The sequence below is a fragment of the Cryptomeria japonica genome, chromosome 8 (genome assembly GCF_030272615.1).
Source record: "Cryptomeria japonica chromosome 8, Sugi_1.0, whole genome shotgun sequence".
NCBI classification, from domain to species: Eukaryota; Viridiplantae; Streptophyta; class Pinopsida; order Cupressales; family Cupressaceae; genus Cryptomeria; species Cryptomeria japonica.
Window position 1 is genome coordinate 25742459 of NC_081412.1, and position 14983 is coordinate 25757441.

The 14983-nt window shown below is 35.9% G+C and overlaps 1 protein-coding gene across 1 annotated transcript in view; it reads left to right on the plus strand.

Moving 5' to 3' along the window:
- Positions 1-12214, plus strand: part of LOC131078560 (uncharacterized) — a 51552-nt gene extending 39338 nt beyond the window's left edge. The window contains exons 6-10 of the mRNA XM_058016288.2: positions 8820-8946; positions 9127-9307; positions 11383-11633; positions 11789-11851; positions 11960-12214. Coding sequence (XP_057872271.2) covers positions 8820-8946; positions 9127-9307; positions 11383-11633; positions 11789-11851; positions 11960-12075 — 738 coding nt within the window. The 3' untranslated portion in view covers positions 12076-12214. The remainder of the gene's footprint in view (positions 1-8819; positions 8947-9126; positions 9308-11382; positions 11634-11788; positions 11852-11959) is intronic.
- Positions 12215-14983: the final 2769 nt, after the last annotated feature.

The window sequence follows — 14983 nt, forward strand, 5'->3', positions numbered from 1 at the left end:
AATTGACACTTCATTTCACAAAATAAAAATAAAAATAAAATAATTCATCATTTTGCCCTCAAGATTCAACATCAAATCTCATTTTGAGATGAATAGGGAAAAAAAATCCAAAAATGACATAGAACAATGAAAATCAGAAAATAAAACCAAAAATAAAAACAAGAAAAAGTTGAAAAACCCTACCTTGTGCTTGAAAAATCACTCCAAAATGTAGAAGGATCTTCTTCTTCCTCTTCTTCTTGCTTCTTCTAGCTCCTATCACGCTTGCAATCACTTTTCTCACCCTTCAATCAGTCTTCTTCAAGTTTTTCCTCCTCTTCAGCTTACTAGAAAAAAAATCGGTTTTCCAAAGTGAGTGAAATCTGAAAAAAAAATGCTTTTGTGTTGTTTTGGGGGAAAGGGTGGGGCCCACGTCCAATTAGGGTTACCCCTTAACCCCCCCAAAAGTCACATGTTTATACAAAAATGCTTTTTTTGTTTGCTTTTGACGTGGCGTGACGGGAGACGTCTCCATGTCTCCCTGGGAGACGCAGAGGCGTCTCGCCGGCGCTTGGGTTGCGGTGGCGGGATGGCGGGGGATGTCATGTCCCCGTCCCCTCGTCCCCGAGACGTTTCTTACGGGGAGATGTGGCCAAAAAGGGGGGGGGACGCGTCTCTGTGGAACACTGATATTTTGTTTGACTATTTTGAGAAAAATACTAGAACAGATCAGCATTTGTTTTTTCGGATACATTTTCTAAAATGTTTATCATGGTTGCATGCAAAAGAAGTATCAGCAATGCACTTGTTCTTCAATCACATTTAGGCTTATTTTAATGTTCTTTCATGCATTAGGTTTGACAATGACCATAGTTTTGTTATTCAGTTCGTCACATCTCATGGGAGATGCTAGATATCCATTTAGACTGATCTAATGTGCTCTTCCATCTCATGGGAGATGCTAGATATCCATTTAGACTGATCTAATGTGCTCTGCCCTCTTAACAGATGATGAACCAAAGTGGTCAATGAACTCTTGTACGTGTCGGGCACATACAACATTGTGCATCGATGCATATGGATTGAAAATTTTCCTTGCATTCAGCATACCTGCAACAAATGTTTGTATGATTCTACAAGTTATAGTCTCTTTCGAACATGTCTTGGGATTTAACTGGGCACACGTCTTGACATTACCTATTGTGTGCCCGTGGGTTCTCAGATATGCACACTGGAAAAGAAATGAACATAGTAGAAAAATTTCTGCATCATATCCAATAAGTGCATTGGCAAGTACAACAGATCCTAAATTGTTGGTAGAAGTATGAAGAGTGACCTGATGCATATTATGTACTGCATACATTCAAAGTTTGAGAAGATATTGCTGCATTTCTAGAAAGATAATTTCAAAGGTCCCTCACTGGAAGATTGAGTCACTATGCTATGGTTTTGTTGACGTGTATTTTGTACACGACCAAACACAGAATAAAATACCTAAAGGTACCTTATCCTCTCTTGAATAAAGTCTCCGAATGCTGAAGATATCGCGAAAAGGATCAATCGGGATGAGTTCAAGGTTCTTTGTTGTAGGATCTCTACATGTGGATAAGCTCTCTGTGGTATGATGTGATTTGTTGGAATCACAAGGGGACTTACACTTGATGATTGAACGTCTAATTTGCTTTGAATATTGCTGGAACATAGGATTTTACTAACTTTGATTTGAAAAAAGGAAAAAAGATGAGGGCGAGGAAAGGATCTAATCCTAACACTAAGAATGTAAGAGCAATGAATGATCTTTGATGAAATTCTAACTAAGTCTTGTTTTGACATCACAGGACCATCTCCACAAGGTTAGTGCGATCTTCGAAGGAAAACTTTATGATGTTCAAATCATCACTACAGGCATAGACACCATCAGGCTGATGCATATCAATGATGAAGCGACAATTGAAGTTAAGCTTAAGCTGACTGATTCCAGTTGACTACACAAGGCAAGTCTGCAATCAACAAACTGCTAGTAGTATGGATATATGAATTTCACCATCAATCAAGCACATTTCTTCCACTCATCTAATAACATTAAATCAAACATGAGAAGTATAGAGACCATGCAAATTGTTGAATCGACCCATAAATTTCACCATTTCTTCAATGAAGTTTTACAAGTCTTTTACAACAACACCTTGGCAACAATCTTTGCCTTCTCTCTCTACTCTACTCTAATTGCTATTCCATCAACTAACTACTCACTCTCTAACTACTCTCTATTCACTAACTCCTTTCTAATTCTATTAGCCTTTACAAATGAAGAGTCGGGGCTTATATAGTGCCCATAATACAATTCGATGGCTAAGATCAATTTGAGATCAATGGCCAAGATTCAATAATGAAAACCCTAATTAGGGTTTGTTAGAACCATTACATAACATTTAATGCTTGACCAATGATAAAATTGCATTTTTAGGACACATGTCTTCTCCGGAAAATTCGACCAATAGATAGCTGGGGTAGGTACATCGAAGTTTGTGCCACCTCCCATGAGTTAGGTACATTGAATCTGGACACGCTGAGATGGACCACATCGTCTGGAGAAGTGATGACTGGGATGCCACCTCGTCCGACACTTCGTTGATGCCAATTTGATGTTGCTGAGAAGCTAGCTTTAACTAACTCTTCTGAAACTATCTACTTCTTCAAAGAACCCTTGCTCCGACTTCTCTTGTCTTTGATGTGCAGGATGATGATGTACCTCGGCTTGGAATGCTGGATTGGAAGAAGTCATTCCTGATGATACTTGACTGAAGAAGGCCGTCCTTGTCGATGCTAGACTGGAGGAGGTCGCTCTTATCCTTTCTTGATCGTCTTTGATGAGAACCTGCCGACTTGTAGATCCTCCAGCCTTAAGAGTCGGCAGCTTGATACCTACACAACATTTCAAAATTAGTAATATATCTTGAAGTGTAGAAATTAGGATTCAAAAGGAAGATTTAAGATTTTAATTAGGAAACCTCATGATAAATCTTGAGTTATCATTTCCTAATTAACCATGCAATACTTAGATTTTTCCAAAACAAATGTCCAAAAACCAAACCTTAAACAAGGGTGTCAAGATGATTTTGCCATACCTCCTCTTGAGTATTAAACTCTAAGAAATGATGTAAAAATAGATTTTGCTAGGCAAAATTTAAATCAAAATTCTCCCTTGGATGAATTGCGCCTCCTCTAGCTTCAAAAAGAATAGACTCCACCCTCTTTAATCTTCAACACTTAGTAGAAATTCGCTCCACTCTAGCTAGATTTCGCACCTCCAATTCGCACTTCAACCTCTGGATTTTGCTTCTCAAATAGCTCTCCAATTTCACACTTAGGAAAGGATGAATGAATGATTAAACTTGAACAAAGCATCCCCCATATATAGAGCGCTCACCTTGATTCCCTCCAAGGCCGACTTGCCAAAAGGGAAATGGAAATGAAATAAAATCCCCCTCAAAAGAAGGCCGACTTGCTTGTAAAAGCAAATAAATGTATTTGAGTGCTCACCTTCATTTAAAATTTGAAAATTAATTTTAATGCCTCCAAAGTGGATTTTTGATTATTTCAAGGCCTAAAAATTAATTTATTAAATTAAAATGCCTTTAATTTAATGCGAATTTGATTTAGCCCTTCCAAAGGCCTCAAAGTTAGCAACTTGGTCAATTTTAAGGAATATCAACGCTCAAAAATGTAAAAATGAAGGATATCACCAATTTCGCCCTGGACCTTCAGTGAAGGTCAGGAGCGATTTTTCATTTTTTGCTCAAATTTAGCACTTTTCCACCTCCAAAATTTCTTCAAGACATTTCAACTAGGTCCTTTCACTGAATTGCAAACTTAGCTCAATCCAATTTTGGAGAAAAGGCGTGATTTTGAAGTTTCTCACTGTGGGCCCTCTCTGAGGGTCCGTAGCAATTTTTACAATTTAGGCTTGATTCTTCATCATTTTTCATTAAAATTTCATTCATCATTTGGCAATGCCTTCCCTTAATCCACTCCAACCAAATTTGCTTTGTTGTTGCAAGGTAAAATGAGGATTTTTAACAATATCGCTATGGGCCCTCTTTGAGGGTCCGGAGCAATTTTTCGTTGTGGGCCTTCACTGAGGGTCAGGAGCGATTTTTCATTTTTTGACCAAAATCATCAAGTTTTAAAGGCAAAATAATATTCATCCTGCTCTTGGAGGTCTTTTCTCCTTGTCCAAACCTTGCCTTACCATCATTTTGAAGAAAACATGCATTTTTTGAAAATCTCGTTGTGGGCCTTAAGTGAGGGTCCGGAGCGATTTTTTGGTTCTAGGCAAATTCCTTTATCTTTTAATCTTCAAATCACCTCCAAGGCATAACACATCACGTTCTCCTCCTGTCCAAGCAAGGTTTTGTCTCAATTCTTCAAACAAAGGAGAGAAAACTGGAAAATCGCTATGGGCCCTCTCTGAGGGTCCGGAGCGATTTTTGTAATTGCCTTCAAAATATTGATTCTCAACGATTTCTTTTCACTTCAAGGCTTTTCAAACATCGTTTCAAACCCATGCCTAACCTTAGCATTCCTCAAACTTGGGTGAAAAATTCCCATTTTAGGTTTCTCGCTGTGGGCCCTCTCTGAGGGTCTGGAGCAATTTTTGCTACCTGGACCAAAATGTTTCACTTTTCGCCTAAAAATCACTTTGCCAAGGGAGATATCATCTTGTTCTTTGCTATGAATAAAAATTCATGTCCAAGAAAGGTCAAAAAATGTGCACACAAAGAAAATCGCTGTGGGCCCTCTCTGAGGGTCAGGAGCGATTTTACCCTTCCTAGGCAAAACTCCTTCAATTTATCATCTTTGATCAAGTCTGGATACTTCATTGTGCTCATTTCATCCATCCCCATGCCTTTGACATCTTAAGTCGACCAAATAAGGCTAGCAATGACCCTTATAAGATTTCTCGCTGTGGGCCCTCTCTGAGGGTCAGGAGCGATTTTTCTGTTTTCAACAAGGTCCTTCATTATTTCAAGTCAAAACTTCTTCAGGTGGGTGGAGAAAGTTATTCATTTCCCCTTAATGATCAAAACTTGGTCTCTTTTCATTGCAAAACGAAGGAAATCAAAATCTCGCTGTGGACCCTCTCTGAGGGTTAGGAGCGATTTTTCGCTGTGGGCCCTCTCTGAGGGTCAGGAGCGATTTTTCATGTTTTTGAACTCTCCGTCAGGATAATTTTATGGAATATAACATTTAAGTATATGTCACTTATACTTTAAGTTATATTCCATATATACTTTCAAGATGTTTGAGAGTGGTTTTAGACCTCCAGGAGTTATATTGCAAAATCTAGTTTTTGGAGGTTTTTCAGTTTCCAGACTTAGTCAAATTTCAGGATCAGGACATTCCAGACTAAGCCAAATTTCAGGATCAGGACTTTCAGACTTAGCCAAATTTCAAGATCAGGACATCACTCAAGCAGGACCTGCTATCCTATTGATCTCCCCGACAGCACTCATCTTGCAAAGGCTAACAGACAAAATTCTAAAAGACCTAGAAAACAAACCCTAAAAAGCAAAAAGCAGGGGTCCCCATTTGCAATGGGGCGATGTGTGAAAACGTCACAACAGGTTCCTACACCATCATTGTGTGGTTGTAGAAAATGCTTTATAACTTTATTTTTGCAATACTCAAGCCACACAGCAGTGTTCATTTTTTAAATCCTTTAGTCAAACTTTCTATCTTTGTTTGAGCCTGAACCCTTGTTCAACTTTCTTCAGACTTGAATCTTGATTATCTAGATCATAGGAGTGAATAATAAGCGTACCTATCATCACACATCAATTGACAAAGTTAAGATTGGGCAGTGTGCAGTTGAAGCCAAGTGGTTCTAAAGTAGTTTCAAAATGTGATGGTGGATTTTGCTTTGCAAGAAGGGGAGAGTGATCTGGTTGCAACTGGGCTCTGTCCCCATGCTACCTCTGCTAGTGACATAGTCTAGCGATAGTCATGCATAAGCCAGCACCAACGTGCTACAGATTGTCTTTATGCCACCATGTGCCAACATAAGTCACTCCATGCCTTACTGATGAGTCCAATATATGCAAGTAACACCTGCAAGGATACTAAACTTACATTAATGTGTGCCACAGAACATGAACAGTGTAAGTACTAAAGCAGAACCATTCTTTAACTGATCTTAGACCTTTCTTGTGACTGTATATATAATTACATTTAACATTGAGAAGAGGGTTCTTCTGTTTTCTCATTGCTTTGCCATATTTTTCAACTCTAGTGAGAATAATCAGCTAGGATCCTTATCCTTAGTCTGTAATCAAGGAATTGCAGATCCTAGTTTTCTGATCCATTGTTTACTTATTTCTATGTTTGTTCATTGTGAATAGAAAAGCATTATTCTGCTCTCTTTGTTTTCATGAATATGTACTGTATTCTGTTGCATGTTTATTATAACACAAGAATACTAACTAGTTCCTTGTGTTGTCTGTTGTGTCACCATCCTAAACCACTTGGTGGAAATCACATCCACATGCCAAGTTTCTGATAAATTTCTAGGTGCCATTGTATCCCATATTAGCACTGCTTTCGTTTTTACTTATAAAGATTCTAATTGCTACTTACCATTGAGTGAGCATTACTTATTTAGGTGCGTGCTGGTCTTTGTAAAGGCTTCCTCTAATCATCTGTTGAACAATACAGGATATTTTTCTCTCATAATGAATTATCAGGTTTATGGTAATCCTATTTCCAGTCTTCAAACTCCTTTAGTAGCTTCTATGAGGATTTTACAGAATTTGTTTGTTTGTAATGGACATCCTTTAAACTCTTGCTTAAGTAGCTTTTATGAGGAGTTTACAGAATTAGTTAGTTTGCAATGGACTTCCTTGAAAGCCTCAATCTGATTCTCTAAGCTGACCACTTCCTATAACAAAAATAAGTCTCATCCTCTGCTTTTGTTTGTACTTATAAAGATTCCAAATGCTACACACCATTGATTGAGCGTTACTTACTTAGGTGTGCTTTCTGCTGGTCTTTGTAAAGGCTTCCTCTAGTCCTTATCTGGTGAACAACACAGGATATTTTTCTCTCATACTGAATTATCAGATTTACGGTAATCCTATATCCAGTCTTCAAACTCCAATAGTAGCTTCTATGAGGATTTTACAGAATTTGTTAGTTTGTAATGGACATCCTTTAAACTCTTTCTTAAGTAGCTTTTATGAGAAGTTTACTGAATTAGTTAGTTTGTAGTGGACTTCCTTGAAAGCCTCAATCTGATTTTCTAAGCTGACTGCTTCCTATGACAAAAATAAGTCTCATCCTCTGCTTTCTCCTAAATATGTTAAGAATTAAGGAGATCCTAAGAGATTGTTGCTGAGAAAACATTTAAGTCTGTCAGGACAGGCCATAGCCACAACTCTCTTTTAGAAGGTTAGACTGGTACACATCCACTCAGAGGCATTCTCTAGAGCAGTGCAAAGGCTGATTTACAAGTCATAAAACTTTTACACCAGTATTTTTTTGGCAGAGTCGATTCTGATGAAAGGAAGTTTCAGCAGCTGTTGAGCATATTCAGGATTTAGGACAAATGACAAGTGAAGTTGATAATATTTTGCCAACCAACCATCTGATCATCAAGTTTGAAATCCAAATCTAGTTGCAAAATGCATATCCAAAGAACTTACACAATTGACAAAAGTACACTACTTCCATTGATGTCACAGAGCCTCTTGGTGTCTGAAGAACAAATTGGTAATTATAGGGAATCCTTCATATTGATATTGAACTCTTTTTTGTTGCCTGAGCATTTTAAGCCTATAGATCTCAAAGCTCTTTATGTCCATGACCAAAATATTTACAGCATTCACACCCAAGTACTAGAGGAACAAGATTACTGAAATAATTACCCTCAAAAATATTAACTTTACTCCATTTATGTACCTCAATATCCTTACATAGAAGAACTCATATGTGAAGTTCTTGGTTTGAGATAGACCAATCATGAGTGCACAACCATTTATTGATTTGCATAAGCACTTCCATCAGCCCAAATTAGCTAGTCATGTGCACAAGTTGATTCCAAAAGTTATACATTGCAACATTTCCTTGTCTTTGGACGGTAAAATGGATTGTCTAGTAATTTTTTGTTATGAATTGGATTGTAGTCTTTGCTTAAGTAAGGGTATGCTTATTTTTTCTAATCAAATTGTGCCCAGAGATAATTGAAGTCTCTAGTTTCTTTGTAATATTATGACTGGGCATGGCATAGTAATTTTCATGGATATTCCATGAGAACCCTTTTTTCTCAAAGTTTGATTGTTAGGATTTTGCTCAGTATTGCTCCACAATCTTTTGGATTCTGATAAATTCAGCATGTTGTAACTTAAGAAGCTCAAAAATGTTGAATATTGTTCCACATTCCTTTCAAAGATTGAATTCTATTTGGCGCATTGTTGTTATAAGCTTCGTATATATTTTAAAATGCAAAAGGTTAACAATCTGAAATAAAAGTGCATTGTTTGGAATAAATAATTAAAATTCAAGAGAGGGCACATGCACACCTACACAAGTGTGCACCCATGCACACATATTACTCATAATTTTCATAACCTTAGTCACTGCCTTCATATTGAATTACTGGATTGACACGCATGTATATTCATGCATCTATACATGCATAGATATAACTTTCTTAAGCCTAGTTGGTGCTTTCACATTTGAACCATCGTCTTGCACTAAATCTTATTGCCTATAAACTTGGGTTTAGTGCAATTTAAGTTAAAAAGGGAAACTGAATCAAATTCCTGGCATAATTGAAATTGTAGGTTGCTCAAGCCTTAGTGGAGGTGTTTGCAGAAATGATATTTGTCCATGGTTATGTCCATGGAGATCCACATCCTGGCAACATATTAGTTTTTCCACATTCTAGCAAAAAGGATGGATTTGACATTGGTATGCAGTTAATTGTTCTTCTCTTAATCCCTTGTTGTCAAATGAAACATTGATGCATTTATTATCCATTCGACTTTTAAATTTGTAAGAATGGTTAGATGTCACCTTGCTGGTTTTTATGTGGCAGTGGTAGTCTGAATGCCTTTTAAGTGATTTTTGTTTGTGAATGGGAATTCCCAGTTCTTTTAGATCATGGCATTTATAGAGAGTTGGACGAAAGCTTCAGAATGGACTTTTGCCGCCTGTGGAAAGCTCTGATTCTTTTAGACCCGCATGAAATGAAACAGATGGGAGAGCGCATTGGTGCTGGAAAATATTACCGATACTTACCTGTAATTTTTACAGGACGCACAATTGACAGGTATGTTTTTGAAATTAGGAAAATGCTCAGAATGCACTCATGATATTTAAAGATTTAATACATTGTTGTAATAATGTTTGATAATAAACCTAGAAAGTACTTTGCAAAATGTACTGCAATATATTATAAATGAAAAAATCAGCATCTACACATTCTAATTAAGTTAAAAATTAATAAAATAGAGAAAAACCAAACTAGCGTTTCTTATTTTTTCCATCATCATAAAATGAAACAAAACCAAAATAAATGTACAATAAAATTGAAATATGAAAGTAAAAAAAAATAAAAAATAATAAAAATGTAACTTACCTCTTCAAATTTGTTCCAAAATTGAATAAATGCACCTTCAAATTTGTAGAGGTCTCCACCAAATCCTTCTTTAACTCTTTTAAATGCGTGAATGCAAGCTACTAACTTGCACAAACAATCAGCAATCACTATCTCCTTTTCAATCGATTTGCTGGTCTGCTCTTCAATGCCTCAATATTTTTGCCCAAATGCCTCTTTTTCTCTCCTCCTCGTGTTTATAAACAATAAAAATGAGCTTTTAGTGTAGGGAGGCAAATATAATGACCTTTTGGTCAAGTGAAAACAATAAGTTTTTAATTTTTTTCTTGCTTTTTTATTTGTTTCTTTGCAACAGAGTCTTACTCTCGGGACTCAGCGAGTCTGCTCAGAGCAGACTCAGCCAAGTTCGAGTCCAATGTCCCGGATCACTGATATGTACATATATATTCCCGAATCTGGACTTGCAGAGTCCTAGATTACTTATATATATATATGGGCGTACGGCGTACCCATACCTGTACTTTTTTTGCTGTACCTGCAAATATGTACCCATACCCATACCTGTACCCTAATCGGTAACTTAGCTAAATCTCTATCCTTCCATGCTTTGAGATGTGCAATGAATGTGGAGCACTACTCTATCTAACAAAAACATATACATGTGTACACACTTTATGTATGTCTTTGTGTGTACACGAGCCCCACTTTCTATATTGGCAAGTCAATTGCTGGTGTTACAACTTATGCTACCTTTTTTCCTGCTTCCGGTGCTCCTAGGTTTCGATATTGATCTGGCACCGGCTTTGGATCTCAATCTAGAGCTGGAAGAGGTGCTACCACCCTTGCTTTAGCTACTTCTGCTTTCTCTGCTACTGGTGCTGATGTCAACTTTTTCTGAAAGGAATGCTTAGCTGCACTCGCAGCTAGATCTGATCTATATAGTATAGGAATTCTTGGGTCCCTATCTCGTGCAGCTATACCATATAGGCCCAGTCGAGTGCCCCCACCTGCACCCTATAGTCAATTTAGATTAAGTATAGATAGTGGTGAGCTCATAACCAGCACATAAAGGAAAGGCGCGGTTGCAGTCTAGTCATCGGTTGAGTGAAGTGAGTGCATAAATGATATATGGAGCGAGGGTCCTCGACTTCCAAAGAGTGACTGAGGAAACTAATACATATACTTATAGTCTTATATACATGCACACCATGCACTGATATCAATCCTTATCTCTCTGAAACTAAGCTCCACATATGTGCATATGTGTGCACAAAATTATCAATGGGGTCCTTAGGTGCTTTATGCAAAATATTAAACAGATAAGATCAGGTGATGCACTGATCAGATGCATTAAGGAGGTCAGGCAAGGCGGGGCATTTATTTCATGACAACCCCACATATTTGTGATTTATAAGCTTCCTTTGCAAACCTGTTGCAACCATACGTAAATTCAATTTAGAAATTTCTCTGAACACTTCGTAACTTATCTGAAGATTTCAACTAGTGGAAAACTTCTCTCAACACCTTTTTAAAATAATATTTTCTCATGCTTTTCATTTTGTAAATGAGAATTATCTATATGCCATGTGAGTTTTTGGCCTATCATATTCCAGAGGACTATTATGATGGTGCATGGCTTATGCTGAAGCTCAATATTTATACACTAATCACAATGGCAAACAAAAGAATTTAGAAAGTAAATATTGTTGTGATATTTAATGAAATAAACAGGTGCATGCTGCTCTCACTTTTATTTGGCAGATGCTAATCACAATCTTTGATCTCAGTAAATCTGGTTTAGGAGAAAGTATGCCAACTGAAGACAGAAAGCGTTTAAGTCAAGAAGCAAGGAATTTCACGATGGGTGACATTTCTGAATTCATGGAAGGTTTGCCTCGTGATATGCTGACAGTACTTAGAACTGATGGACTGTTAAGATCTATAATTAGTAAACTCGGTGCTCCACAACGTATCAGATTATTAGCGAATGCGAAGTATGCTGTGGCTGGTCTTGTGCCGAAGTCAAAATCCGAATCAGGTAACACCTTTTATTGTTGATACATTTAGAATGGTGAAGACACCATGAAAAAGTTTTTTTCCTCTAGGGGAATTGTCATATTTCATCACTGAAAGGCTGGGATTCCAATCTGTTATTTATCAATGGAGCTTTTGTTTTTTCCCCGCCAAATGCAGGCCTGAGTTTGATGTCACGTGCCAAAGCTACACTAGATTTTGTTTATCTTAGCATTTGTCTAGGTAAGTTTCTCAAATTTAACAGCTACGGGATGTTATGGATTAAAATAATTATCTTCCTATATAGGGTACCAAGTTTAGTGATTTTTTCCTGACATATATTTATCCCAGAGATGCTGCAACTACATTACAAAATGGGGAGCGTCTTTGAATCACTATTGAAGAAATTCAAATACTGGCTATCAAAGAGTGGTGGTGTAATTCCAATTCCAAATATGATTTTGTAAAGAGAATTATTTTTCACGCGATGAGATTACTACAGCAAATTTGATTTTGTAAATGGAATTCAATCTTATGCAATGGCAAACTACTACATGAGAGATGTCATACGGCAGACTTGTAATTTAGTAATTGTTTTTGTATGCATCTTTCAATTATTTTTGCAAATCTATAATAGGCAATAAAATTTGTATTATTAAATTTTATATTATTTAATATCTTAATTCTTTTTATTGAATATTAAATTGGGGAATCATTGAAACCTGTTTGCTGCTTCTTGGCTTCCTCAATCCTAGTTATTATGTTTACATATATTTGATATCTGAGAGACCAGATCACATTAGTGTCGGTATTTTTTCTTATATATAAAATATTAAAATTATAATGTAGTGATCATGTTATTTTATTTTGAATGCTAGTGATACTTTTATATAATAAGATAAACTGTTAATCTACCCTTACATTTAGAAGACAATTTTTTTCTTTCTTTGGTCAGAGGGTGCGTCAATTAGTGACAGAGAAGCTTTAGTACGATTGCTTTTACAATTCTTTAGCAGGTTCTTCTCTTCAAAATTTATAACTGGAAACATGTATCAATTCACTTTCTTTTGTGACATTGAGGGTCTAAAGTTAAGGCCAAAAACATACACATATATTAACACATTGAGGAGATTTTCATTTGTTCAAAAGCAATATAGACACATAATTGCAACATAAATAATTATTTTAGTATGCGATTTTTTCCATCTGTAGTATAGATGAGCATTTGCCTTTATTTTTTATTCAGTATTTTTTTATGTGTTAGATGGATAGTAGCATAAATTGTTGTTTTCAATATGAATCTTCATGTTTACAAGCAAAACAATGTGAAGTTTTTAGCTAGATCAATTTACATTATCATTATCAAAATTTAGGAATAGGATCGCCACCTTGAGACCCCAAAACCTTATGGCATATCATTTCAAGACACCCTCTTGGATTGATTAAATCAATATGATAGGAAACGAGACAATCGTAATGGATATGTTAGCATTAATAAGGCTAAACAACATAACCAAAAACCATAGTAGCCCTCGTGAGCATAGAAGGTAGTTATATGAATGTCCTTTTTATCCAAGTATATCTAATGATATACAAAGTATAAATCTATTTTCAAAATGAAATAGGCCCCATTGAATTCATCAAGTAGATCATCAATCAAAGGAATTGAGAACTTATCATTATTTTGTTTAATTCCCAACAATCCATGCATAAATTTTGAGAACCATAATTTTTCAACAAGAAATACTAGATAAGGGATGAGGTTGACATTGGATTGGTAAATGTATTCTTAAAAAATTCTTGCACTCTATTTAATTTTGGTCTTTTGCACAAAAGGTTATTGGTAGGACTAATTATTAGGTGATGTAATACTTGGAATCAATCTAGCTTGTGTGATAATGGAAATGCTAAAGAGGTGGTAATCCTTGTGTCTTTTAAAATACCAAAGCATGTCTAGCGAGAAGTTTATTATAACTTGGACGATTGATTTATGGTGCTTAATTTTCTTGGCGGAAAAAATCAAGCTACAGCCCCAAAGGATCTCTTTTAATAATTTATCCCAAAGAATGAGATTTGATGAGGCTTGTGGAACTTGATTTAACCTTTGAGTATAAATTACACCCACTTTTCAAAGAACTCTAAGAGGATGGCTCCAAGTGTGCATAACCATTGACATCCTAGTGGAAGGATTGACGTAATATATTAAAAAATTGTACACTTTCTAAATTCTTAAAATTACCACATTTTCCCTGAGAATTTTAGTTTTCCCCATTAGCTACCATGACCCCTAAATTTGAGTTAAGGATGCAAATAACTTTTTTTGTTTAGGGTTCTAAGAAATTTTAAAATTATTGCCTAAATCTTTAAGGTAGTTAAAGTTGATTTTTATACCCCTGAACTTTTACCATCTAGGGTGAAGTTTTTTAGCCAAGGCTTGTATCAAAATATTTAGAGAAAGCCTTAATGGAAGTGACATTTAGTTACTCTAGGGGCAATTCCACATTTAATAGATATAATTTTAATTCTATGCATTTGTGATTCGAGGAGCACTTTTCATTGCAATTATAGAATAATTTTTTTTAATGGAAATAATTCGTCTAAGAATCTCTTAAGCACTTGATTGGCTTTTCATAAGGGGTTATTGGGGTCAAGTAAACAATAAATATTAGAATTATGGTGATTTATATGTATAATGTTAAGTAAGAAGTTTGTCTTCAACCAACTTGGATAACCTAGTGGATTATCACCCTATCTTGTGATCTAAACATTTTTATCACAATTTGGATGTCCTCTTGAAAGTTGTTGATGAAGGAACTTCTAGACACAAAACCGATCATCAAGTACTTTTGTCTAGTAGGTTAGAAGTTAAAACCATGTTTACTACTCATAGATACAATTAGTTTGTTATAGCTTGGTTGATGCCTAATGAAGTTATAAGAACTAGGGTTATATTAGGTTAGTATATATTTGCAATAATCATCTCATGTTGGTGTTATACCATTCTTCTCAAACCATTGGTACCATTTTATAGCATTGTGTTACATATTGAATGAAGTGATGGATACCTTCAATTACATGGAGGTTTAATGTAAGGTAAAGTATTGTTCTGCTAAGTAAATACAAATAGTGGGTTCATCTCCATCAAATCAAGAAAAATCCAATTTGGGTGAATATTGTGGCAGTCTCCCAAAAATGTTCCTATCTTAAAAGGTGTGATTTCCAAAGCTAGAATTGTGGCAAGAAGAGCCATGTTAACCACTATGTTATCCCTTTGGTTGTATGCTTGAAAAGGCCACTTGTAATGTATCATTTGACCATTGATCATCACAATTTGAGAATTAATTTATGTTAGTTGATGGACGTTGTTCACTTATT